The sequence below is a fragment of the Leptodactylus fuscus genome, chromosome 4 (genome assembly GCF_031893055.1).
Source record: "Leptodactylus fuscus isolate aLepFus1 chromosome 4, aLepFus1.hap2, whole genome shotgun sequence".
In the NCBI taxonomy this organism is placed as follows: domain Eukaryota; kingdom Metazoa; phylum Chordata; class Amphibia; order Anura; family Leptodactylidae; genus Leptodactylus; species Leptodactylus fuscus.
The window spans coordinates 190,258,407-190,283,767 of NC_134268.1; the positions used below are offsets into that span (position 1 = coordinate 190,258,407).

General features: G+C 43.0%; 1 protein-coding gene across 1 annotated transcript in view; it reads right to left on the reverse strand.

Moving 5' to 3' along the window:
• Positions 1-699: 699 nt before the first annotated feature.
• Positions 700-25,361, reverse strand: part of PAXIP1 (PAX interacting protein 1) — a 34,754-nt gene continuing 10,092 nt past the window's right edge. Inside the window, exons 2-20 of the mRNA XM_075271503.1 lie at positions 24,494-24,628; positions 21,499-21,542; positions 20,999-21,062; positions 19,404-19,517; positions 18,666-19,313; positions 15,493-17,044; positions 12,991-13,085; positions 11,095-11,190; positions 9,997-10,134; positions 9,612-9,733; positions 9,236-9,420; positions 7,915-7,958; positions 7,763-7,824; positions 6,386-6,488; positions 4,391-4,559; positions 2,855-2,931; positions 2,572-2,706; positions 1,588-1,663; positions 700-779 (exon numbers count right to left, since the gene is read on the reverse strand). Coding sequence (XP_075127604.1) covers positions 700-779; positions 1,588-1,663; positions 2,572-2,706; positions 2,855-2,931; positions 4,391-4,559; positions 6,386-6,488; positions 7,763-7,824; positions 7,915-7,958; positions 9,236-9,420; positions 9,612-9,733; positions 9,997-10,134; positions 11,095-11,190; positions 12,991-13,085; positions 15,493-17,044; positions 18,666-19,313; positions 19,404-19,517; positions 20,999-21,062; positions 21,499-21,542; positions 24,494-24,628 — 3,939 coding nt within the window. The remainder of the gene's footprint in view (positions 780-1,587; positions 1,664-2,571; positions 2,707-2,854; positions 2,932-4,390; positions 4,560-6,385; positions 6,489-7,762; positions 7,825-7,914; positions 7,959-9,235; positions 9,421-9,611; positions 9,734-9,996; positions 10,135-11,094; positions 11,191-12,990; positions 13,086-15,492; positions 17,045-18,665; positions 19,314-19,403; positions 19,518-20,998; positions 21,063-21,498; positions 21,543-24,493; positions 24,629-25,361) is intronic.

Sequence of the window (25,361 nt, forward strand, 5' to 3'; positions counted from 1 at the left end):
CATTTAAAAGCAGATAGTAAAACAGATCATTTTTTCTAATCTGTTTTTATACTTTTATTGCAGGCTTCTTCTTCTATTTCGATATATGATTATGGGGTAGCCACCTAGCCTTGCCTGAGTTAACAGCATTAAGTGAAAAGCTGTACAGCCATAGGCAGAAATAATATGGGGCCAACTCACTGAGGTCTATGGGAGAGTTTTCTAGACATGATCTGTACAGGGAGAGAGACTAGATAAGCTGTGACCATCTATTGTCAGCAATGGAAGCAAGAACGGGTCACCATGATGTTCTGTACAGAGGTGTGAACATCCATTGTGATGTAAATGATGGGTAATAGTGGTGGGCTATGTGGACTGGAGTTTGGGGTTGGGGGTGTGATTCGGAGCTCCAATCAGAAGCAGCCACAGAATCACACCCCTTGTCTGCTCCTGCCTGACACCGCCCTCCTGACAGTACAGAGACTAAATAACATATCAGGCACCAAAACTCACTGCATTTACTGTTTGGGAATGATGGGGCTAGAGAAAAGATTCCAAGTGTGCGGGAATCAGTGGAGCAGCGATTATTAAATGATGTAAAGAGCTGGACTTCTTAGAGGTGGCGAAGGGTCTGTAAAAGAGTTTACTGTTTGCACCGATATAGAACGGATAATATGTTATCTCATGTATATAAACCAATGACATTTGAACATCAAACATTTAGCACTGTAAAGGATATGATTCATAATCCAACGTCTGTGTAAGAACTCCAGTAAGGACAAATTCTGCATTATGGACATCTATTAAGAAAAAGAGAAGTGTTTATGGCCACTGAAACAAAAATATTATATATGTATATATATATATATATATATATATATATATATATATACATATATACACATACCGTATATACTTGAGTATAAGCCAAATTTTTCAGCAGTTTTTGTACTGAAAAAGACCCCCCTCGGCTTATACTCGAGTCAGCAATATTTTTTTTTTAGGGGGGAAGGGTGGGGGTGTCTATGACCAGCTGCAATATCAATGTATAGAATCTCCCATAAAATAGTGTGGGGGTGGGGGGAAGCTTTAAAAAAAAAAAAAAAAAAATTCTAAATCCCTCCTTTCCCTAGAATACATACGAAAGTAGAAAATGACGGTGAAACACATACACATTAGGTATCCCTGTGTCCGAAAGTGCCCGGTCTACTGAATATAGGGGATCTGCAGTGCTCCTGTTCCATCGGGAAGGGGTTAATAGGAGCACTGCAGATACCTTATATTCAGCCAGACTGAATTCCAAGTGGGGGACAAAAAACAGTCCTCAAGCTCAGGGAAGGGGCAGACAGACAACCAAAACACCCCCTCCCCCAGCATCTACTGCACCCACAAACTCCGACCATTTTAATTTTTGAAATTTTCCAGTAGCTGCTGCATCCCCCCCCCACCCCCAGGCTTATACTCGAGTCAATAAGTTTTCCCAGTTTTTTTTTGTGGTAAAATTAGGGGTCACGGCTTATATTCGGGTCGGCTTACACGGTATATATAATCTATCTATCTATCTATCTATCTATCTATCTTATACACATACACAAACATCCTTCTTACCTATACTGCCAGCAAAGTATTCTCTGCAGAGGTGAAGGTCATTTTCACATGATATCAAAATTATCTCCGCTAAACTCTACAAAAGATAATAGAGAAATATATTAATAAAACAAGATAAATAAAATGTGTTAATACTTGTTCTAATGTCACTCATTTCATCGTTTGTCCTAATGTGGACACTTTTACAATATTGGGGTGATGGAGGGTGTACACAATTGATAAATCTCCCAGTTACACAGCCAAGCACAGCACTCCAGGCAGAAATCAGAACAGTCATCCACCTGAAGCCATGGTAGAAAACTGCACCACACAAGAGGTGTAACAAAGCAAATAAGTGTGCATGTGTGCGTAAAGATACCCTATAGAATTTTGGCATATCCATTTCAGCCAATACATGTATTCTCCATAATACAACATTGCATTGCTTTAGAAATGTGCATTTGTGAATAAAATGGGTGTTACAAGTTGGGTGAGTCTTCCTGCAAAGTCTCTGTTAAATAAGTGCTGACACTGCCAGAATGTGCAAGAAATTTTCAGTAGGAAAAGAAATATACAACAGTAGAAAGAAAAGATGCTCTAGAACTTGTATTTCATTGGGAATCCAATTATTTTACAAACCTATCAAATCTGGACAGATGATGGGTTCCCTTTAAGGTTTTTTCACATAGAAAGAATTTATAGCGGAGTTACCGCCATGGAAGTTCAGCACCAGGAATCTTACCGCTTTCATCCTTAGCACTGCAAACCCAACTTGCACTACTGCTGTGACTACGTAATGTGCAGACATACCCCTGAAATACGCAGACACCTCTATTCAATTCTAAGCAAGAGGTCCACCATGTTGCTGAAGGGAATCGCTCCATGCACTGCTTCAGTCGAGGCATCTCAACCAGTTACCAGTTTAGGCCAAGTCTCTGTTTTGCGACCGATACACTAAATTACATTTCAGAAATCAGATGTAACATGAGCACAAATTCTACTCACTTTGTTTTGTTTATGTTCCATAATCTTACGGAAAGAAGGGGGCTTTGTTAGTATTTTACCGCCTGCACACTCCACAATGGACTTCATAGTTGACAGGCTGGGGCAGATTCCAGGAGTGATGTAAAAATACTTTCCCTAAAATGACAGTAAGACATTTACATACATCACCAGCTAGAATACTAAATCTATCTGTCGATCTATACATACATACACAAAGGTTTATTCACACGTCAGTATTTCGCGCACAAATGACGCCTGCATTTATCACCCCCCGTCTTCTTACCTTGAAGAGAGGAGCCACACGCGCTCTTTTCAAAGACTCTTCCAAACTAAAGCAGAAAAGCACTTCGGTCTGTTCCTCTATAGAGGGAAATACAAAAAAAATAATAATATAAAGAGAAGATACAGGAATAATACATACAACATAAATGGAAAGCTGGGAAAACATGACACTTACACCCCTCTGGAGGGAATGATATAAAACCATATAATTTAGAAGTGAGAAAGTCTGCATCTAGATTTGAGTCTATTACTGCATCTAGATTTGAGTCTATTACTGTTAAACGTATGTCATCAGGGTGATGTGCGCCCACATAGGTATGGCAAACATGGGAAGAAAATCTGTGCCCACACTATTAGCAACAAAAATACCCCAAAAGACAACAACATGACCAATAAAAACAAGATTTCTAAATCGCTATATAGCCATTTCAGAGGTCCCAAAGAAGTGAATGAAGCAGTGGCCAAGTATACACACCAGCACTTTATTCACATGGCTGAGGTCCCAGCTAGGAGACCTCCAACAATGAAAAAAAATATAAGTATTCTCTATAAGTGTTATTAGTAAAACTGCTGTAAAACTGATAAGATTCAATCACTACTTTAGACAGAGTGCTGTGCTCAGCCATCTCTATCAATCCCATAGAAGTGAATGGTCACACGTGCACACTACTGCTTCAGTCACAGGGACTGAATTCTTGTGAATGGTGGGGGATCCAGCATGTGGGACTCCAGGCAAGAAGACCAAAAATCAGATGCAAATTCCTCTGGATAGGAAAGTAGTAGAATTTTTGGACGTCCGTCCTTAAGGGGATACTATTCAATTATAGTATTGTGAGAAAACTAGTAATATTAGCATAAGTCAGCTTCTAGCACAGGGGTAGGGAACGTACGGCTCTCCAGCTGCTGTAAAACTACAACTCCCAGCATGCATACTAGCTCTGCTGTTCTTGGAACTCCCATGGAAGTGAATGGAGAATGTTGGGAGTTGTAGTTTCACAGCAGCTGGAGAGCTGAAGGTTCCCTACCCTTGTTCTAGCAGGAGGGTAAGAAATTGCAGGTAAGTGCTCGTTCACATCTGCGCCCAGTCTCCGTTCTGCAGGTTTCAGTTTCCTGCACAAAACAGAGGCAGGAGATGGAAACCTGCAGGACTCTTTCACACCCATTCATTTGAATGGGTTTGAAAGATGTCTGGCCGTGAGCGCCGGTGAGCGTTTTATGCTCTCCACCGCAAAACCGTTTTTTTTTTTTTTTAAATCGGACACAGAGTCGGACATGCAGTACTCTGTATCCGGTTTTAAAAAAACGGTTTTAAGGCGGAGAGCATAAAACGCTCACCGGCGCACACGGCCGGACCCGGTCTGACAGCTTTCAGTCTTCTGCATGCAGAAGATGGAAACCACAGAACGGAGTCCAGGCGCTAGTGTGAACCTAGCGTCACAAACTATAGAAGTGATCACTTCCTATTCCAATGCTCCATCTGAACTTCCCAGCCTTCCCTGACCATCTGCTAAACTCCAATGCCATCTTTTATACTTACCAGCAAATTTTTGGCATTTGAAGCTTTCATCCAGCCACTCTGGAGTCACAATATGCTTTGCCACAGAGATGGCCGTCAGGAATTTTACAGTCCTTGTGACTTTGCTGGCGATGAGGTGTGTGCACTTCTGTGCAGAGTCCACCACTTCTCCTCCAAGAATATATAGCTTCTGAGAAATAAGAAAACAGTATGCATTGTGTGAATGAGGGCAGACAATACAGGAATCCATCCTATGAAGAGGAGTTTATACAGTGAAAGGCCTTTGTTGTACAAGTGCTCACATTCCACATACAAGAATCCATAAAATAGATCACTTCTACTCTTAAAGAAAATATACAAAGTATGAATAATATATATTGGAATGGAACAACTGGACTGGATAATGAAGTCTTTATAATGAGGTGATCCTGAGGAGAGGGTTTGCTGGATTTAGTCTATTCAAAAATGTCTTACAAGGGTTATGGCACGAAAAGACTTTATACTGTTATCCATAGTGGTCAGACCCCCAACAATCCTTTTCCAGCTGTACATTCATCCTCATCGTGGCCAGGACTGGTGTTGGGCAGCACTCCCATTCAGTTCAATAACCAGCACTTGGCCATCTCCAGTACTCCCACTAAAGTGAATGGGAATACTGCCCAACACCACCCACATTCAAACAGGTTGGGCTCACGCCGAATGTGCAGCAGGGGAAAGAACCTCGTGTATCTGTCTACATATGGCAGCTTGGGCAGAATCAGGAGATCCATCACATTCATAGCATTGGAGAACTGGAGAAATCTCTAAGAGAAAAGTTGCTACAAGGTCACACAGAAGCTGCATTTACTCTTTAGATTCAATATTCAAAAGATTTTCTGGATGTTTTATAGGACAACTTATCCTGAAGATAAAAACAAAGAAAAGCACCAAATTGTATATGGTGAAGTAACGCTTAATTAAGTCGGTATGTAGAAGACAAAAGGCTTCTCACCTTTCAGGGTTGTGTGACCCACAACCCCCAAAATAGTAGGGGGGTTCCTCCCTTGGTGATATAGCTGCAGGACCCGTGCCACGCTAGGTGTCAGTCAATGCCAGGAGGACCAGGAGATACGGATCACTGTACTTCACTAGATAGGTATAACCAAATTCTCTTTATTGAAGTCCGAAATTACACAACACGTCCAGCCCGACAGTGAAGAGTTCACTACACTTGAGAAAGGGCAACAAAGCCCGAAATGCGTTGTGTAATTTCAGACTTCAATAAAGAGAATTTGGTTACACCTATCTGGTGAAGTGCAGTGATCCATATCTCCTGGTCCTCCTGAAGACAGGGCATCAATATCTGATCGGTAGGAGTCCAACACCCAGTAATCCATAGTAGACAGCTGAAAAGCTCAGTTTCCCGTGTAGTGGTCAATCCCAAATACTGCAGCTATTCAAGGGAATAGGAGCAGAGCTGTAGTGCTCCGGCACTGCCACAGAGAACACAGCGAAGCTTCTGGCTCTGTCTACTGCATAGTCCCAGCACCAGAGACTGATCAATGGGTATTGCTGGGTGTTGGGGCTCGTTCACATCTGCGCCCAGAGTCTCCGTTCTGCAGGTTTCCTTTTCCTGCACGAAACAGGGCATGAGACGGAAATCTGCAGGCATGTTTCAAACCCATTAATTTGAATGGGTTTGAAAAGCGTTCGGCTGTGAGCGCCGATGAGCATTTTATGCTCTCCGCGGCGAAACCGTTTTGTTTTTAACCGGACAGTTGGACATGCAGGACTTTGTGTCCAGTTTTAAAAAAACGGTTTCGCCGCGGAGAACATAAAACGCTCACCGGCGCTTATGGCCGGACACGGTCTGATAGGTTTCCGTCTTCTGCTGGCAGAAGACGGAAACCTAATACGGAGACCCGAACGCTGGTGTGAATCCAGCGTCACACCCCAATCAAATACTGGGCATAAGTCAGTAATATAAAACGCCTGCAAAAACCTCTTGATGCCAGATCTGTGCGACCCTGACCATACCTTTACATACTGCTGGACTTGAGTTGGGTCAAACCCAGTGAACAGTACATGAGGCGTCTGATCGGGAGACAGTTTTTTAGTTGGAGGAGGAAGATCTTCAATTCTGTAAAGCAAAGAAAAAACCCATGTTAAAAAAGAAAATTTCTATTTAGGGGTAAAAAACGATAGATACAATCCTAAGACTATCCCCTTACTACATCAGTGGTTCCTCAGTACATGGTAACTATGGCAAATATGGGCTTATTTCATTCATGAAAGAAAATCCTTGCCAATGGTAGGAGAGGACTGCCAGTCACAAACAATGGCGCCGGAGCTGAAGGAAGATCTTGGCCGCCGGACCTGAAGGGGAACTGCGGCCGGCTGCCGTCAGAAGCGCTGAGGGGAATCCCAGGCAGCAGAGTCTGCCGGGGATTCCTCTCAGCGCTTTTGCCTGTCACAGTTCCCCTTCAGGTCCACCCCTCAGTGCTCCTGCCGGTGATTCCTCTCAGCGCCTCTGTAGAGGCTCCCCGGCTGTAGTGCTCTTATTTTGCAGGCTGCTCTATGCAGCCTGCAAAAGAAATGACGATTTTTGCAATGTATTAGCATTGTAATGCATTGCATTAGTGATCAGACCCCCTGGGGTTCAAGACCCCTAGGGGGTCTAATAAATGCAAAAAAATTTTTTTTGAAAACAGTAAAAAAATAAAATAAAAAAATAAAGTATTAAAAAGTCAAATCACCCCCCCCCCCCTTCCCTAGCACACATATACAACTAATCAACTAATACAATGAAACAAATACACGTTAGGTATCCCTGTGTCCAAAAACACCCGCTCTGCAAATCTATAAAAATATTTTTCCTGTAGGTAAATGCCGTAGTTGGAAAAAAAAATTGTCTAACTGCCCCTTCCCTGGGACTGTTTTTTATTTCCCCCCACTTGGAAATCAGTCTGACTACAGCCAGGCTGAACATAGGGGATCTGCAGTGCTCCTATTCCATCGGGAAGGGGTTATTATTACTATTGTTTATTTATATAGCACCATTAATTCCATGGAGCACTGCAGATACCCTATATTCAACCAGACTGAATTCCAAATGGGGGGAAAAACCCTAGTCCTCAAGCTCTGGGAAGGGGCAGACAGACAACCAAAACACCCCCTCCCTTTCCCCAGCAGCTACTGTACCCAAAAACTCTGACCGTTTTAATTTTTGAAATTTTCCAGTAGCTGCTGCATTTCCCCCCCTCGGCTTATACTCGAGTCAGTAAGTTTTCCCAGTTTTTTGTGGTAAAATTAGGGGCCTCGGCTTATATTCGGGTCGGCTTATACTTGAGTATATACGGTATTTGGATCTTTGTAATCACAGAATGAAATGTGATTCTTGGGCTAATCCTATACCTGGGTCTCTTCGGCTGAACTACAGGTTCATTCTGTTTAGGCTTCAGAGGAATTCTTATACTCTGCAAAAAAAACAAACAAACCAAAAATATTATTACACTCGTGGATCACAGAAGAATGATCATAATATAAAATATGTTACAAAAACCTACCATTAACACCTCCGCAGACACCTTTAGGGGAACCCTCCATGCATCTACAAGCAGAAAACAAAGAACAATGGATCACAGTGTGCACCAGCAGAGAGAAGTCAAGTGTAAGTGAAGATCAATAGCCATATCTACATAGTATATAACTTAACATAAAAAACTATTGTAGAACTAGCTATTCATTTTTATTACCAAGCAGAAACACATTGAGGGCGGGTTCACACCTGCGACCGGTCTTTGTGGCTGTCCGTCTTCTGCCCGAGAAGCTGGACAAGAGACAGAAACCGGTGGTCAGTGTCCACCCAGGAGTGTCTTCTGGTCTCTGCGGCGAAACTGGTTTTTTTTTTGTTTTTTTTAACTGGACACATAGTGCTGCATGTCCGATTTTGTGTCTGGTTAAAAAAACCGGTTTCGCCACAAACAGGCACAAGGCGCTCACGGGAGGACACTTTGCAAACCCATTCAAATGAATGGGTTTGAAAACTGACTGCCGGTTTCTGTCTCCTGTCCAGTTTCTTGTGCGGAAGATGGAAACCTGCAAAGCGGAGACCGGGTGCAGGTGTGAACCCACCCTTACAGGGTTATTCCTACTGTAAACATTTATGGCAGACCCAGAAATGAGCATATTTTCAGAACATTTGTTGCTCAGCCTGAATGGTGCACCTAAATGGTGGATGAACAAAAAGGTGTCTGTACGCATGTGCACTGTTCACTCCATGACTACTATAGACGTGAATGGAAACAGTCTAGAAAACTTTTCAGCTCCTTCTGTAATTTGCTCACACAATTTGTGTCCTCTTCACCAGGTGGACTCCCATTTTGGAGATAGAGAGAGAACTGTGAGCTGGGACCTGCACCCATCAAATGTTTATGGCATACCCCATTGACATGCCTAAAATATCCATGGTGGGAATAACCCTTTAACTTTCCATTAAACGTTCAGATTACAGGGAGAAGTCTTTGAGCTAGTTCACACGGGACTAGTGACCGCATATTTTGGTCCTGATTTTGGGCGGGAAGCCACGTCAGCATAGGACCAAAATGCGCCTGCTGCGGCTGCCAGCTCCGGGGTAGGCCCAAATGATTGTCCCTAGTCTGGAGGCTGCTGTCGCAAGGCGGACACTGCGGCTGAATCAGCCTGAAGAAAGGGCAGCTCGCTTCTTTTTTCCACATCGCTCACGGAAAAGAATGCTAGCGGTCTGCATAGACCTCTATTGTCAGGGGGCGGATTTTGAGGTGGATTCAACGTCAAAATCCGCCCCCTCTTGCCCTGTATGAACGAGCCCTTCTAGTTACAGAAGTGAAACAAATACAAAAATCTTACCAAGCAGATTTGACACAAGATGTGATGAAGGAGCAAGTGGGTCCTGCAGGTTAAATACAGTGTAGCGGCTGTTCTGAATTTGCCGTAAAGCCTCAAAGTTTCCAAGAAGAATGTCACAAAGCCACAGTGCATTGACGCAAGGTATCCTCCATTCTTTGGCTTTCTCATACTTCATACCAGTAGGCCTAATTGACAGAAAAACAAAGAAACAATGTCACATATCGGCAAGATCACCCTGTAAATCCAATCTAGAACCACTACATGAGAAATAATGTAAATCCAATGAAATAAAGATCCAATTTCTAATGAAATGAAATGTTAGTAAAGTGATCTACAAATACAACATCACGCAGGGAAGAATAATACTCAGACTTACTCTTTACAGATGAGGACTGTGTTGCTGCGACACAGATACCCTGTGTACTTGGCGCCAGCTAAGTAAGCCATCAGCTTGAGGTCGTCTCTATCGCTATCGACAAATCCCGTTACAGAAATTATCTGGAAGCAAATACGGATTAACCAGAATTTTAGGATCTGAAAAACTCTGAAACCCTTTAATAAAGTCTACAAAATGCAGATGTAGAAAACTTGAAATTTACTTTTAACGTATGTTTAATACATAGGAGATGACATATAACGCTGTACACACCATGACGCATTATATAACATTTGCTGGGTCAGGCTATTGTTTATTACATCTCCATAGAAGAGATGCATTGTGTTAGGCGTTAGACATCCTATAGGCTAGGAGGTTTCCTTACATGTTGAGAACATGGCTTCCCTCCTGGTGGAAACGCCACTGGGAAATGTAGAGTCCGATGAGGAGGCACCATTTTTTTCTTCTTCAAGACTGTGTTCAGCCAGTGAGCTGTGATACAACGCTTTCTTTCCTTCATTGCCTATACATTAGAGGATCATATTACTATTAGACACAATAAAGGGGCACCTCTAAGGATTGAGAATGAAAACAGTAATGGCACGTTCACACGGGGCAAGAGGGGGCGGATTTTGACGCCGAACCCACCTCAAAATCCGCCCCCTCACAATAGAGGTCTATGTAGATCGCTAGCTTGCTTTTTTCTATGAGTGGTAGGTTCCGGCTCAAGGGAAAAAGAAGCGAGCTGTCCTTTCTTCAGGCGGATTCCGCAGCTGATTCGGCCCTGGTGTCCGCCTCGCGACAGCACCCTCTGGACTAGGCCCATTCATTTGGGCCTACTCCAGAGCGGTATGCCGCGACTGTCCGGAAGCCGCAACAGGCGCATTTTGGTCCTATTCTGACGCGGATACCTGCTTCAAAATTAGGACCAAAATACACGGTCACTAGCCCCGTGTCAACTAGCCCTATAAGTGCCCAAATATGCATATGCAACTCCCCCTTATTCCCACAATACAATTAATCTGATCAATGGCTCCCTTTATTTTCTCCTTCTTTCGATCCTATTTCACTTCATATTACAATTAGAAATCGGTAAAGAAATCTTCTCTGTATGTCAGAAGAGATCCGCCATATGCCCCTCTCCTTCCTCACTGTCCTGTATCTGGTTGTAGCCTGAGCCCCCCACCACCTCAGCAGTAGGATATTTTGATAGGCTTTCCCCCTCAACAAATCCCGAGCTGAAAATGAAGGGATCAGCAGATTAACCCCTTTATTCTCTGCTGGATTTCCATGTGCAGCATAGTCTTTATGCCACCAACCATCAGGCCAACATCTCCCATTCACTTTTATCAGTCATTTCTAAAATGTAGTGTTTTAGCACAGAGGATCAGAGATTTGCTTTATGTAATGCCAGGACCTTACTTGTGCAGCATCACAGACTATAATATATGACTTTGAAGCGTTTAGTCACATGAAAACCTACCTGGGCATACATACTACTGACTTGGCTTTCACACAGAAGATGTGTACAGCGGCTTGTGAGTGTAGGGTCCACGGTACCACCATGCGTTTGTATTATCTTTGGTTATGGAAACAGGCAAAAAGAGAAAAAACGTTTATATCAAAATCATATCACAAAAATCATATCAAAGACGACTGGGAACAAGTCAAAAACCTATTGTTAGTATGCTAGTTGTGTTTTACAAGGGAAGCACACTGATCCATTAGCTTCTATGACCCCATACACACAACTGTGTATTGTAATGGACTGGTGTATGGGGCCATGAGCCCAGGGCAAAGATCAGAACAGGTCCCATTCCTGTCCGGTTTGTAATCCAGACTCATTGAGGGTATTTAATGGGACTGTGAAGGCGCAGGCAGAAGATGGATGTCATCTATGCATCGACCAATTACAGCCTGGCCACATACACGGTCATATGCAGGTAGCCTTAGCCTCATTATTGTCTGGCTCTTATAAAAGGAAACTGCACTTTGTTTTGGCTGCTTGTAATTTTTTCCTTCATGATGAGCTGGCTGTCCGCAGGCTTGTTACCATGTTTGCAGAAAGATCTTTTAGCAAGTCAAATATCTAAAAATTGGTCTAATTCCTACAGACACACTAAAGGTTAAAAAAAATAAATTGGCAATATTTAGAACCAATAATATGTAGAACCAATAAATTGGGAATATTTAGAACATCCAAGATCAGAAGGCCACTATAAGGGTAGACTCACACAGCAGAGAATGAAGAGAAACTCCTCTTCATTATCCACCGCTGGCATTTTCGCTGGGGCCTAGCCGTGATGGGAGTGGATGCAGTGCATTAGCATTCCATTGCGGCATCCTGCTACTGATTAGGCCTGGATGAATGGGCCTAATCAGGAGGGAGTCTCCAACAGGACACTTCATTTTTTTCCACTTCATGCTGTCTCCCTTTGAAGCCAAAGGATGGCAGATTCTGGAGTAAAATCCACTACCCAATTCGCAGCAAGTTCCTCTGTGCGAACACAGTCTTAAGTTGTATCTCTAGTGTAGATCCCTAAAGTGATGTGGCTGCAGTGCACATAAAGCGGCTAGAGATGAGTGAATAGTATTCCATTGAATACTACTATTCTATCAAAAACCTGCATTTGCATAGTTATTGGTGTACTTAGTCGAATACCACACAGAGAGGCGGGAAATATTTGTTTCCCCTCCAACCCTCCCCTGGCGCCTTTTTTGTATTTTTTTAACACCAATATCTATGGAGGGGAGGTATTCAATCGAATATACTCACTCATCTCTAATGGTGGCCCTTTAGGACTGTATTGCACAGCGGTCTATGGATCCAATGTGCTGCATAAACTCGAGTTTGGAGCTGCAGTGTGCAGAGAAAAAGCTTTTCTAGGGATCAGTGACGCCGGGTTCACACCAGCGTCTGGTCTCCATTCTGAGGTTTCCATCTTCTGCAGACAGAAGACTGAAACCTGTCATGCCGAGTCCGGCTGTAAGTGCCAGTGAGCGTTTTGAGCTCTCCGTGGTGAAACCGTTTTTTTTTTTTAAACTGGACACAGAGTACTGCATGTCTGACTCTGTGTCCAGTTTAAAAAAAAAAAAACGGTTTCGCCGCGGAGAGCATAAAACGCTCACCAGCCGGACACTTTTCAAACCCATTCAAATGAATGGGTTTGGAACATGACTGCAGGTTTCGGTCTCCTGCTCTGTTTTGTGCAGGAAACGGAAACCTGCAGAACGGAGTCCCGGGCGCAGATGTGAACGAGCCCTGAGCAGTATGGTATAGCATATAGTGGTAATATACGTCACTTTAAATGTTAATAGAATTACTGATTTTGGGAATCAAAAGAAGTAGGAAGACGACCAAACATCACATTAAACCTACCCGTTTCCAAGTCGCCAATAGTTGTTTATCAGACATTTGTTCTGGATAATCGGCAATGGCAAACACACAGCCCATCAGGAAGTAGTCTTCAGGAACTGAAAGCGGCAAAATAAGAAGAGCAATTAGAACTGGAAGATATCTTCAGACAATGACCATCGAGTTTTACTACATAAAAATAAATTACATGGCTTTATTTATTTTTTTAATGTGGGAACACCCCTTAAAAAAAACTTAACAAATCTTGTAGTTATAGCAAATAGCAGCGTTGTCTCATTGTAAGGCCTAGTTCATTAGAATCCCATCCACTTTGAAACGCAGAGTTTTGGCATGGAGTTTCAATTGCAGATCTCAATTCCCGACAACATTTTCAACAGTGAATCGCTTTGGAACTGTTGGAGTCATTCTCATCTTTAATATGAATCTTAAACCATCATAATAGCCCCATCCAGTCCTGAGATGCAGGACTCTAAAGTGTCCTCCCCTCCTGTCTCGAGAAGCATCTTGTGAACTGTAATAGGAAGGGGAGGGGGGAGGAGGGGCCCTGCAGACTGCGCAGAGATAAGAAATCTTTGTCATAATTTGTGCATACCCTGTATGTGACCCCAGGAGGAGGGTAGCAGGGACTTCTGTCCCTGTTACCCCCTCTCCTATCAATCAGAGAACATACTATACTTTAGATCTCTGATTGTAACATAGAGGGATCATGTAATTCCCTCCTGAGCTTTTCTAGATGGTTATTCTTATGTTATACCCCCTGAACATGACTAGGAAGTTTATTGGCGCTGTCACCCAGACGTTTACCATTGTCCAGGTCCCTGTCCTGTCCATACCTGAGCTTTCTAGAGTAAACTACATCTCTAGCGAATTCTGTTACATACTAAAATAATAGTAATAACGATTATCACTAGAGATGAACATATAAGTTGCTAAAATTTTTATAGGGGGATGGAAAATAATATTTTTATGTAAAGTCCTATTTAATTTGCATGCACAAAATAGGTTGGCGCATTTCTGCGATTTTGGCGTTTCTTTAACACTTGCCCCTGTAAATATATACATGTGTGGTATGTATGAACTCCTCACATATTGCAGTTTTTTAGAAAGTACATATTGTTTGCAGAAAGAGATTGCTTGAGTCGCATTTTAGTGGTAAATTAGAATTTTTGGGCAACTTTTGCTTGTAATCTCTGTTTGCTGCAACGTTGCATGAAGGTGGTTGTATATATGAAACATTAAGTTGTGTTTTTATATACGGTATGCTGTAAAATCTGAAAAAAGTTAGATTTTGGTGTCACAGTTTGCTAGGTGCAGTATAGCTTTTTAACATATTAGTGAATAACAGCGAAATTCTGTCTGTCTTCTGTATTAGGGTTTTTGGGAGTCTAAGCTCTTCCTGTAGCTGATGTCTGCGGTACATAAAGTGTATATATATATATATATATATATATATATATATATATATATATATATATATATATATATATATATATATATATATATACATACATACACACACACACTCACTCATAGCCTACACCTCAATCCATTATTTTAAATGTATTTTGTATATGAATCTGAGATTGAACATGAGTTTTAGGAGTAAGTATGTGTTTTAGCGCATTTTTCCAAAAAATTATTTGTGTTTGCCACAAAGTTGCATGAAGGTGAATGTGGCTATCGATGACCTATTGAGACATAATCTTCAGTTTTCTATTTTCAAAAAATATATGGGGTTTAAGGGTTCACTTGCTTTTCACGGTGTGTAATCCCTACATTTTATAGGATGATACTTTTTTTAACATTTCCAGCTTCAAAGCAGATTTTTGTTCCTTCCAGTTCTGGTGATTTTCTGAAGACATGTGCATGCGGGTGTAGGCCATAGTGATATGAATGAACTCTGCACATGTTGAACGCTTATTTTTAGAAGGTATGTTGCATATAATTTTTTTGTTTGGTTTCTACTTTTAGCAACTAATATACATTTATTTGTTTTTGTTTTTTTTTTAAATAAAACTTTAAATCAAAGTTGCATGAAGGTGCCTGTTTATATACAGTACCAAATGGTTTTTAACAATGCTGCAGGTGTCTACTTTAAGAAGATTTATAGGTATGGGGGTTGGATGCAATTTAGGTTTGATTTGTCCATCTTAAAACTATGAAAATTTCTCCGGCTACCGGAGGTGCAAGATTTCCAGGGATCCTTGGCAGTGAAAGGGTTAAAACATAAATAATAAGCCATCAAAACAACAGACATCCCCCAAAATGGTATAAATAAAAGGTACATCTGTCCCCACAAAAACTTTTGGAATTTAAACATAAATTCTGCATAGATTTGATATGGGCAAGATGGCACGGACCTACAGAATATAGGTAAACGTAAAAACCTTGAGAAAACAGATTTCCGCCCCATTTTTTGCAGCTTCCCAGTACACTGTATGGTAAACCTAGAACATTGCAGAACCCTTTTTAGTACCAATCCTAGAAAAATATGAATGGACTTACTCTCCAGAGATGGGTCATGTCCATGCAGCTGCTGAGATTGGGGTGGCTGTTGGTTTGGCGTTGGAGGCGGTGCCTGCTGCTGGATCTGTCCCAGTTGCTGTTGTGCCTGATTCTGCATTTGCCGCTGCTGTAGACGTTGCAGGTGCTGCTGTTGGATTTGTTGCTGTAACTGCTGAAGGCTGTGTTTTTGCTGCTGAGCCTGTTGAGCTTGCAGTGGAGGCTGCGGGAGGGCGCTCTGCTGAACTTGTGACGGTTGTAGGGTCACTTGTGACTGCTGAAGAGTCGGCTGTTGAATCTGAGATGGCTGAGACTGTGATAATTGTTGCTGTTGAAGGCCGGCTTGCTGAAGCTGCTGCTGTTGTTGTAGCAGGGTCTGTTGTTGGATCTGCTGCTGTTTCATTTGTTGCTGCTGAAGCTGAAGCGCTTGTTGCTGCTGCAGTTGCTGTTGGGTGAGCGTTTGCTGCTGTAGCATTTGTGATGGGATCTGATGCTGCTGATGCGTCTGATGCTGTATCTGAATGTTATGGGATTGCATTTGATGTTGCTGAAGTGTTTGTGCTTGTACTTGATGTTGCTGCTGAAGCGCCTGCGGTTGTACATGATGCTGCTGATTCTGTGCCTGGATTTGCTGCTGTTGTAGCGACTGTGCTTGGATTTGCTGTTGCTGTAGAGACTGTGCTTGCATCTGGTGCTGCTGTTGAATGGAGGTTGGCTGAATCTGCTGCTGAATTGTCTGTGACTGAATTTGCTGCTGCTGCTGCAGAGCCTGTGTCTGGATTTGCTGCTGCTGCAGTGTATGTAGTTGAGGGTGAGGCTGAATTTGCTGCTGCTGCTGAAGTGCATGCTGCTGTAGTTGCTGCTTCTGCTGCAAGGTCAAATGCTGTATCTGCTGTTGCTGAAGCTGCTGAATACTTTGTTGAAGGTTTTGCTGCAAAGATGGATTCTGTTGCTGCAGCGTCTGCTGCTGTATACCAGGCTGAAGCGTTTGCTGCTGCTGAATGTTCTGCTGCAGTGTTTGTTGCTGCTGTATAGACGTTTGAATAGTTTGCTGCTGCTGTAGTGTCTGTTGTTGTGCGGGTGCTTGCTGCCGCTGAAGGATCTGCTGTATATTCTGCTGCTGTAAGGTCTGCTGTAGTGTCTGTTGCTGCTGAAGATGCTGTTGCTGCAGCTGTTGAAGTTGCTGCTGAAGTGCATGCTGTTGTTGGAAGTGCTGCATGGTTTGCTGCTGCGGACGAAGTAGCTGCTGCTGTGAAAACTGCAGCTGAGTAAAGTGGTGCTGTTGGTTTACTTGTGAAAACTGATGCTGTGGAAAAACTTGCTGGGTAATCTGTTGTTGCTGTTGCTGCAATTGCATGAGTTGTTGCGGCTGGAGCTGCACAAGCGGATGGTGTTGCTGTTGCTGCGGCGTCTGGTGGGACTGCTGCTGCAACAACTGCTGAGCTTCGGGAGTTAAGGATTTCATCTGATTAAATAATACAGAGTTCGGATGTCCTTGCTGGGGGTGGCTGCCTTGTTCTAAGTTTTTGGTGGAAGCAGAGAGGGTTTGCAAAAGCTACAACAGAAGAGAAACAGGTTAAGGGAGAGAATGCAAACAGAGATACATATACACTGATATACTATCACTGACATACATGAGTGCGGTATCAAGTTCACCTATGGAGTGCACATCAATTTTCCTAGTTGCTTTAAAAGAAACTCTTAAAGGGGTTTTCAAAGCAAAACTTTTTTTTTTTTTTTAGAACAAAAAAGTATTTTAGTGCTATTAATGGGTTAATATCTTTTTGCAGTATTTTGAGTGATTTCTGGCTTTCTCTGGGACCTCCTGGCATCCTCTGCATTTGCTTCCTGCTGTCCTAGCGTACAGCTCCCATGATCCCCCTCTCCTCACTCGGTCTCTCAGACCCCCTCCCTCTTTCCCTAACTAGCCTGCAGACTACTAGCCCTATCTATCTACCTATCTCACTCATTAACCCCCAATCTCGCCCTGCAATCATACTTATCTGTCTTCTGTGTCCTGGAGAACAGTCTTCGGTCCCACCGGCATCATTTTCTGTTGACTTCTTGTGCATGCACGGTATGCGCTCTTCACTTCTGCCGGCGACTTTATGATAAAACTCGATTGCACAGTCGCCGGCAGAAGCCGGACTGAAGACAGGTAAGTATGATTGCAGGATGGGATTGCAAATATAGATTGTTTTAAATAAAGTCAATTAGAAGTTAGGTGGGGGAAGGGGAGTTAGTTTAAGGATTAATTTTCTATTTATCCTTTTGGGTTTTTTTTGTCTGTCTGCCCCTTCCCTGAGCTTGAGGACTGGTTTTTTTTTTCCCCCCCTTGGAACTCAGTCTGGCTGAATATAGGGTATCTGCAGTGCTCCTATTAACCCCTTCCCGACGGAATAGGAGCTCTGCAGATCCCCTATATTCAGTAGACCGGGCACTGTCAGACACAGGATACCTAATGTGTATGTGCTTCACAGTCATTTTCTACTTTTATATGTATTCTAGGGAAAGGAGGGATTTAGAACTTTTACTTATATTTCATTATTTTTTTAAAGCTTCTTTTTTTTTAACTATATTTTGGGAGATTCTATACATTAGTATTGTGGCTGGTCATAGACCCCCCCCCCCCCAAAGAAAAATATAAAAAAAAAAACTACTTTTTTTTTTTGCTTGAAGTATAAGCCAAGGGGGGCTTTTTCAGCACAAAAACTGTGCTGATATATATATACACACACATGTAGTGTCCAATTAGGACAACTACTGTAAATATGCTGTGATGAGAGTATATACTATAATGAGAGTAATCCAGTCCATCTATGTATTACATAGTCAGCGGTTCATATTGCTATAACGTAATTGTTTAATTCATAATGAAAAATGAATGGGGAGTCACAGCTCTTCAAAGGAATTTCTTGTGACAAGTTACCCCCTATTCTGCTGATCCATGGAGGTTTGACCCCTGATGGTTCCCAGTGAAATAAATGGGGCACCAGTGTGCATCTCTCACCTACTGCCTTAATTAAACTGGGGTGCAAGACACCAGCAGCCGGGTTTTCAATGATCAGCATGCTATCCAAGGGTTAGGGGGTAAATTGTTGTTACCAGAATACCCCTTTAGTTGTGCAAATGACACGTCAAGCCTTCTAAATGCATAAATAAATAACACTACTTACATGTGCTACATTTGACGGTCTATTAATCTGCTGTATGTCAGCACTATTTGTGATGTTTCGAAGAGTCCTTGTCGCTGGACTACGAAAAGCCATAATATCTGGCCTTTCTGAATTTGTTGCTCCAGGCACCGATGAGAGTAGACTACTTCGGGCTTCAGGTGGTAAAATACTCCCTGGCACAGGAGGGACATTAGCACATAAATTAATCAGCCCTGAGTCCTTGCCCTGCGGCAGTCTTCTCTTTGCGGTACTCATCTGGGGTATCTCTGCGGGGGTCCAGTTCAGATTTCGCTCTTGCTTTTCTGGAGAGGAGTCATCGGAGTCATCAAACATCAATTCCTCTTTAACCTTTTCTGCAGTGCTACGCTTAGGTGAGGTCTCCCGATTAGGCAAAGGAGACCCTTCCCGTGATGTAACCGGACTAGATTTAGAGGAGTATCTATCCTCATCGGCACTTGCATTCTGGGAATCCCTTTCGTTTTCTTCCTCCTCTTCCTCCTCCTCTTCTTCCTCCTCCTCCTCATAGACTATAAGACGTGGATGATATGGAGTTTCATCTTTTTTGGTCTTCTCAGATATTGAGTCCAACACCCAGTCTGGGGAAACAATTTTTATGTTCTCTCTTTGATAGGCGTATTCATACTTGGTCTGAAAATAAGAGATTTATACCATAATGTAGAAAATGACAGAAAACACTCTATTAGAAAAAAATATATACAATTTTTAGGTGGTTCTTACCCCTTTTGGCTCAGGAACAATTAGGTGAGTGCACTTCTTATTGAGACTCAGCTGACAGTCTCCGCCATAAAAAGTTATCAGTGCCCAAAGAGCGTTTCTATCATCAGGGGAAACCTAAGGGGAGATACAAAAAACCCCAAAATAAATAAATAAAAAATAAATAAAACACTATGTTAACAAATTGCTCGGCTGACAGGATCTGTTGTCAGGTTTCTGTCTGTGTCCGGCCATGGGCAACTATGAGCGTTTTGTGCTCTCCGCGGCGAAACCGTTTTTTTTTTCTCTGTAGAACTACAGGAGCGTACTGCGCATGTGCACAAGAGCGGAGTGTGACCCCGGCCGGAAGAAGACGCAGTTGCTGCTGAAGATGGAGGTGTCACTGGAGAGCGTTCTCTGGCAGATTTGGGGACGCCCCCAGTTCTGTCCGAGACTTGGGGCCCGCCCCCAGTGCTGCAAAATAACTCATTTGCATACCGGTAAAAACCGGTATTTCTACCGAACGGCAGGCCGAAGGTGACTGATAAAGGTAGGAGATGAATAGCCTTTCTTAATGCTATTCCGACGTGTCAGCTAGAAAAAAAAAGGGTTTAAATTATAGGATCCCTTTAAGGAGGTTGTCAAATGGTCTAAATTAACAAAAGTAGTAATAGTCAACTCATCTTTCCCCTGTTGCTTCTTTCCTGCCCCCTAACATGTGAACATGACACTGTCACCAATCAATGCCTGTAATTCTGATGTCTGGACCCCACAGAAGTCATTGCTGCAGCCATTAATCCAATGGAGTAAGGACAGGATTAAGTGTCATTAGTGTGGGGAAAAACCCTTTAGTTAAACGGTCACTAACTTCTCAGACACGTTAGTCTCATTTCATAGAACATGTGTTTCTGGACCAAAATACAATATCCTTTAATTACAAATATCGCTACTTTCTGCCTGAAAAACCTCTCTAAAGTATCTGCCACTAGGTGTCTCCCTACTAGCTAATCTGCCGCTTACCAGGGAAGAACGTCCATTGATACATTAAATAAGCAAGACGGAAAAACTTTGTAAAGTGGTTCTTTTCTCTTCACACAGTGAATAAAGAGAAAAGGGGCTGTTTTTCCTCACAGATTTCTGAAAACTGCTCTATGCAAAGGGCTGAAGATTCTGCAAGTCTCAGAGATTACAATGCAAGAAAAGTCTTCCTTGTACTTGTATGTACTTCTGGCTGCTTGTGTGATTACAGATGGGATATTGTTTACAGACAGCAAGCAGCTTGCCTGACTGTGCTCATAGATGGCTCTTTTTCCTGTCATAACTGCATATATTTGCCCTATATTTACAATTCAATTTTCCTGGTTCTCCTATATTAAGTTCTCTAGAGCTTTTCTCAGCTACTTGTTTGTTTCTGTACAGTTACTCCTGGCAGATGAATAGTGGAGGGGCAGACTGCTTCTTATTGTACACACTCAGAGTCTCAGAGACAAAGGTGAAAGGTGCTGCAGCCATAATAAGGATATTAGCAACAGAAAAACTAATAGGCCACCATGTATGAAGGCTGATATAGTCAAGACATATTTATACTCAGTTACCATTCAATAAAATATTGTACATACCTGTGAAAGACAAGCGGTAACCCCGAAAAATATCTGTCCAGATTCTGGAGAGAACCCATTTTCACTGATTATATGCATTAAGAAATAAAATGTGAAAAATGTCATAGATCCAAACACTAGCTGTTCCAGAAGCCCCACATGGGTTAGTCATGGTTATGGGTTGTTAGCCATAGTAGCATAGTAGATATGAAAAAGAAAGAGAGATGATCTATTTTGGTCTGTTTTGCTGACCGTAGATGCCCATTAATGTCTACAGCTCCATGAAAATGAGACAGAACACTGGGAAACATAGGCGTCAAATTCAGTGTGGTCATAGGGAGACCAGACTCACAATTATCTGATCACTGCACGAACGTCTACTTGGAATGACTTAATACGAAAACGTTATAGCAGATGGTAACCACTAGATTTTATGAATGACTCCTGAAACATAAAGCACAAATGGCAAAAGGCGGAAAGTAAAAATGAGAAACTACTTAAAACAGTAATTCAAAGGATACGGTAGACGGGCTCCGCAACGCACAGATAATATCACCCAGGAGGGCTGTAAGATGGGAGAGAAAAAAAAAAAAAGTTTAATTAGATTTCTTACAGAATAGAGAATGTGGATCACACAAACGCTACGGAAAACACAACTACAGATATACTTTAGCAGATCTGAAAAATCTGTAACCAATATTTTAAAATGTGAAAGTGACGTCAGAATGCAATTGTGGAAACCTAATTTGTGCTCATTTTCAGATTTTTATTCTATTCGCTCTGGCTGTTGAAATCTCGGGAAATCTCTGAACGGAGCGGTACTGTGCATGTCCGAAAGCCTTTTGGTGTAGTTCGCTATAGAACTGAGAATACTGCTCAGTGTGCTCAGTACTATAGCGAACTAAACCAAAATGGCGCTCGGACATGCGCTGTAACCCCCTGAATGGAGCGGTACGGCGCATGCCTGAGATTTTAGCAGCCAGAGCGAGAATGGAGAAGACAGGGCGGTACAGGATGTCTGGAGGAGGAGGGCATGCCAGCGCCGCACCTCCCATGAGGCGACCTGAATCGAGCGCTTCAGGCGGCGCTATGCCAGGACCCCAGGGAGGGCGGCATTTTTGATTATCTAAGCCAGTCCAGGACAAGCTGTCCTGGACTGGCTTAACACCGTGCGGTGGTTTGGGGAGGCCACTGAAGCAGCGCTGTTCCAGCAGCCTCCCCTCACGCTCAGGCAGAGAGCAGGTCTTCTCCATGCCTGCGAACGGCGCTAAGCCCCGCCCCTTCACTCCACCACGCCCCCTTCGCTCCGCCACACCCCCTCCTCCCGGGGGGGGAGCGGCTTTCTGTAGTTCGCCTCGGGCGGCGAAAGGGGTAGTTTCACCCCTGGGGCACGCGGAGCACAAGCAGTGGAGAGGCGTTTTCAGAGGTGTGATGCGGTGGGTGCTCCGTGGGGCTGATTTACATATTCTACTTTTTCGTTTTTAAAAGAAACCGCAGTAGTAGAGGCAGTACCTGAACAGCCTTTTGAACGGGGGCATTAGCGCATGGTGTCTGCTGTATGAAACCGCTATATTTAACACCTGCACCTGGCTTCTGCCATGTTGGGAAGGGATTAAACAGAAACTTACCATTTCTAATGTATTTTTTGTACATCAATTTTCTACACAGTTACAGAGGACAACAATGAAACATTATCCTTGCAGTGCCTCATGTGTCGATCATCCTGTAGAGGGATAAGCTACATGCTTTGCATCTCTAACCCTGTTGTAACTGGCTTAGGCTCCAACATCATGTGCCAAAATTTTTGCACAATTTTGTGGCATAAACTAAACCAATAGGAGGCGTAAGGTAAGACTAGACTGTAGTAACATCAGACACTAGGATGAATCTGGTGCCGTATAAGACTCTCTAGTCTAAGTTTACACTGTAATTTTAGACAATATTAGTAAGTGTGACCTTACGCTGTGTATAATTTTGTAAAGTAACTTGATGATAGTGACCAGTTCATGTATTGCAGGAGCACAATCCCTTCAGATACTGTATAATGGGATTGTTATAATAAGCTTTGATAGATTTTCTGGAAATTTAAAAAAAAGTGTCTGCAACTTGTTGTTACAGAACATAAAGCGAGAATAAGCCTTAGGCAAGGATCACCATATGACGGCAATAGAAGTGCAAGCCAGGCCAATATGAAAGAACATTTAGCTGTGCTCGGTATGTCTGCTGGCAAGTCCTGTCATGGAGTGAAAGCTCATTACACTCTTATTAAAGTGTGCCTACAGTTCTAGAGAACATAAAAGCAAGCTACAGAATATAACATTTCTCTATATATATAGCCTTCAGTGCTCTGGTTATCTTTTATTATTCTGTAGTATTACGTGTCAAAATGTCTGAGGCCATATTCACCATTAGGTGGCCAGACCACCTTGTTTAAGGCCCCATGCATATGACGGAGTGTGGTGTTCTCATTGTGCATGTTCTTTTCAGTTTTGTGACAATGGAACAGAGCTGAACCCCCCCCCCCCCCCCCAACTGAAATCAGTGGAGGACGTGAGGCACCCGGATGACACTTGAAAGTCATCCGAGGGTCAGTTAAAAAGCTAAATAAAATCAGATCCCCCTCGGCCTGCACACTTGGTCATGAACATGAGGCCTAAGGCTGTGTAGGTTGATAGCAGAATGTGCACTAATATTAGAGGGATTGTCTGGACCCAAATCGATTTGGTTGTCAATATGAGATCTGTTGGGGACCAACACCCAGATCCAGATTTTGCAGCAGCTTCCGGGTGCAGGAGCTGCTGTAGTGGATGGGTAACATGTGCAGGCTGCTCCTATTCAATTCCCAGAACCACTGCTATACAGTGGACAGGGCTGATGCAAGGCTCCTATTACTAGAATATCTGCATGTATTAGGCCCTGTTCACTCTCGGGCCAAAATCCACCTGCCACGACTGTCGTGGCTTCAGACAATCGCAGCTTTTCCCTCTGGAGTAGGCTCAAATGAATGGGCCGACTCCGGAGGTTGCCACTGCGAGGCGGACACCGCATGCCGCTAGCGGAAAAAAGAACGCTAGCGGTCTCCATAGACCACCATTGTGAGGGGGCGGATTATGACGTGGATTCCGCGCCATATTCCGCCCCCTCTGTGCCCGTGTGAACGGACCCTTATAGTAACAGCAGAGGGGATGGAAATATCTGCAGTGTAATTTAACCAGCAACGTGAATTTTATTTCTGGGACATGTCAATTTATGGAGCAAATGTCCTGCAAAATCTGAAACAAAACCACAAACCGATCTGTAGTGGAGAATGCATGACCTACAACGGTTCGCCTTCCCTAAACCTCAGGACATGGTTGAAATTGTGGGAGTCTGTGGGCTTACAACCCTCTAGTAACATCTTGTCACCACGTAAGGGGGTGTTCAGTGGTGAACAAGCAGTAGCCGCCTTTATTCTCAAGCATTGTCAAGGAGAGAACAAAAACAAAAAACATCAAATGCAAACACTGAGGCACCTACCTTTACAATAGGAAGATCAAAGACCTCCCGAGCTTCTCCAACTTCAGGATTGTCACCATCTTCGGCAATAATGTGCGTAGCTAAAGCATTATAGGACACTTCTTTTGCTTTTCCAGCTTTCAGCAACTGTATGACCTGTAAAATAAGGATGAAAAATGCAAAGAAATTGTGTTAACCTCTTAATGACCAGACACGTTTGAGCCTAATGCTCAATGAAATATTTTTCAGATTTGCTGTTCTGCATTTTGGCCATCAGAAGTTTTCATTTTTCATTCATTTGGCATTATAAGACGAACTTTACTATCAGACATATAAATTCCTAAGTATTTTGCACTTTTGGACTAACACTTTGTGGGGGTGGGGAGGGGGGATTTAAACTGCTTATACCGATTTTCTGGCGCAAAAGTGGTGCGTTTTTGGCACACGAGAGTGTGCAATACAGGGAGGGATCAAGGCGGACCGAGGATGTCTTATCTAGAAAGATTTATTATTAAGGTCCATGTAACTAAAGGACATAAAATCGCAATGATGACGGACCGCAGGACTCACCAGTGGGACCCGCATTGATCTGATCCTAAGGATATGTACATGAAGTCTATTGACTTGAATGGATGCCACGTAACATCTGAAGAGCTGGTAACATCTGAAGCTGGGGCTACACATAGACCTCAAATGATCAGTTAATCCCGCCCCCCCCCCCTCAAGGCAGCTTCGTACTAAAGGGATTTCCAGATGGGAAATATGAGAGAACCGTCTGTCAATCAATTCTTTTCTGAGCAGAAAACTAACCGTCATCAGTATAAGGGAGGTGATAAGTAGCCCAGGGGTTTACCCAGATAAGATGTTGTGCTCCAATGTAGTGTAGACA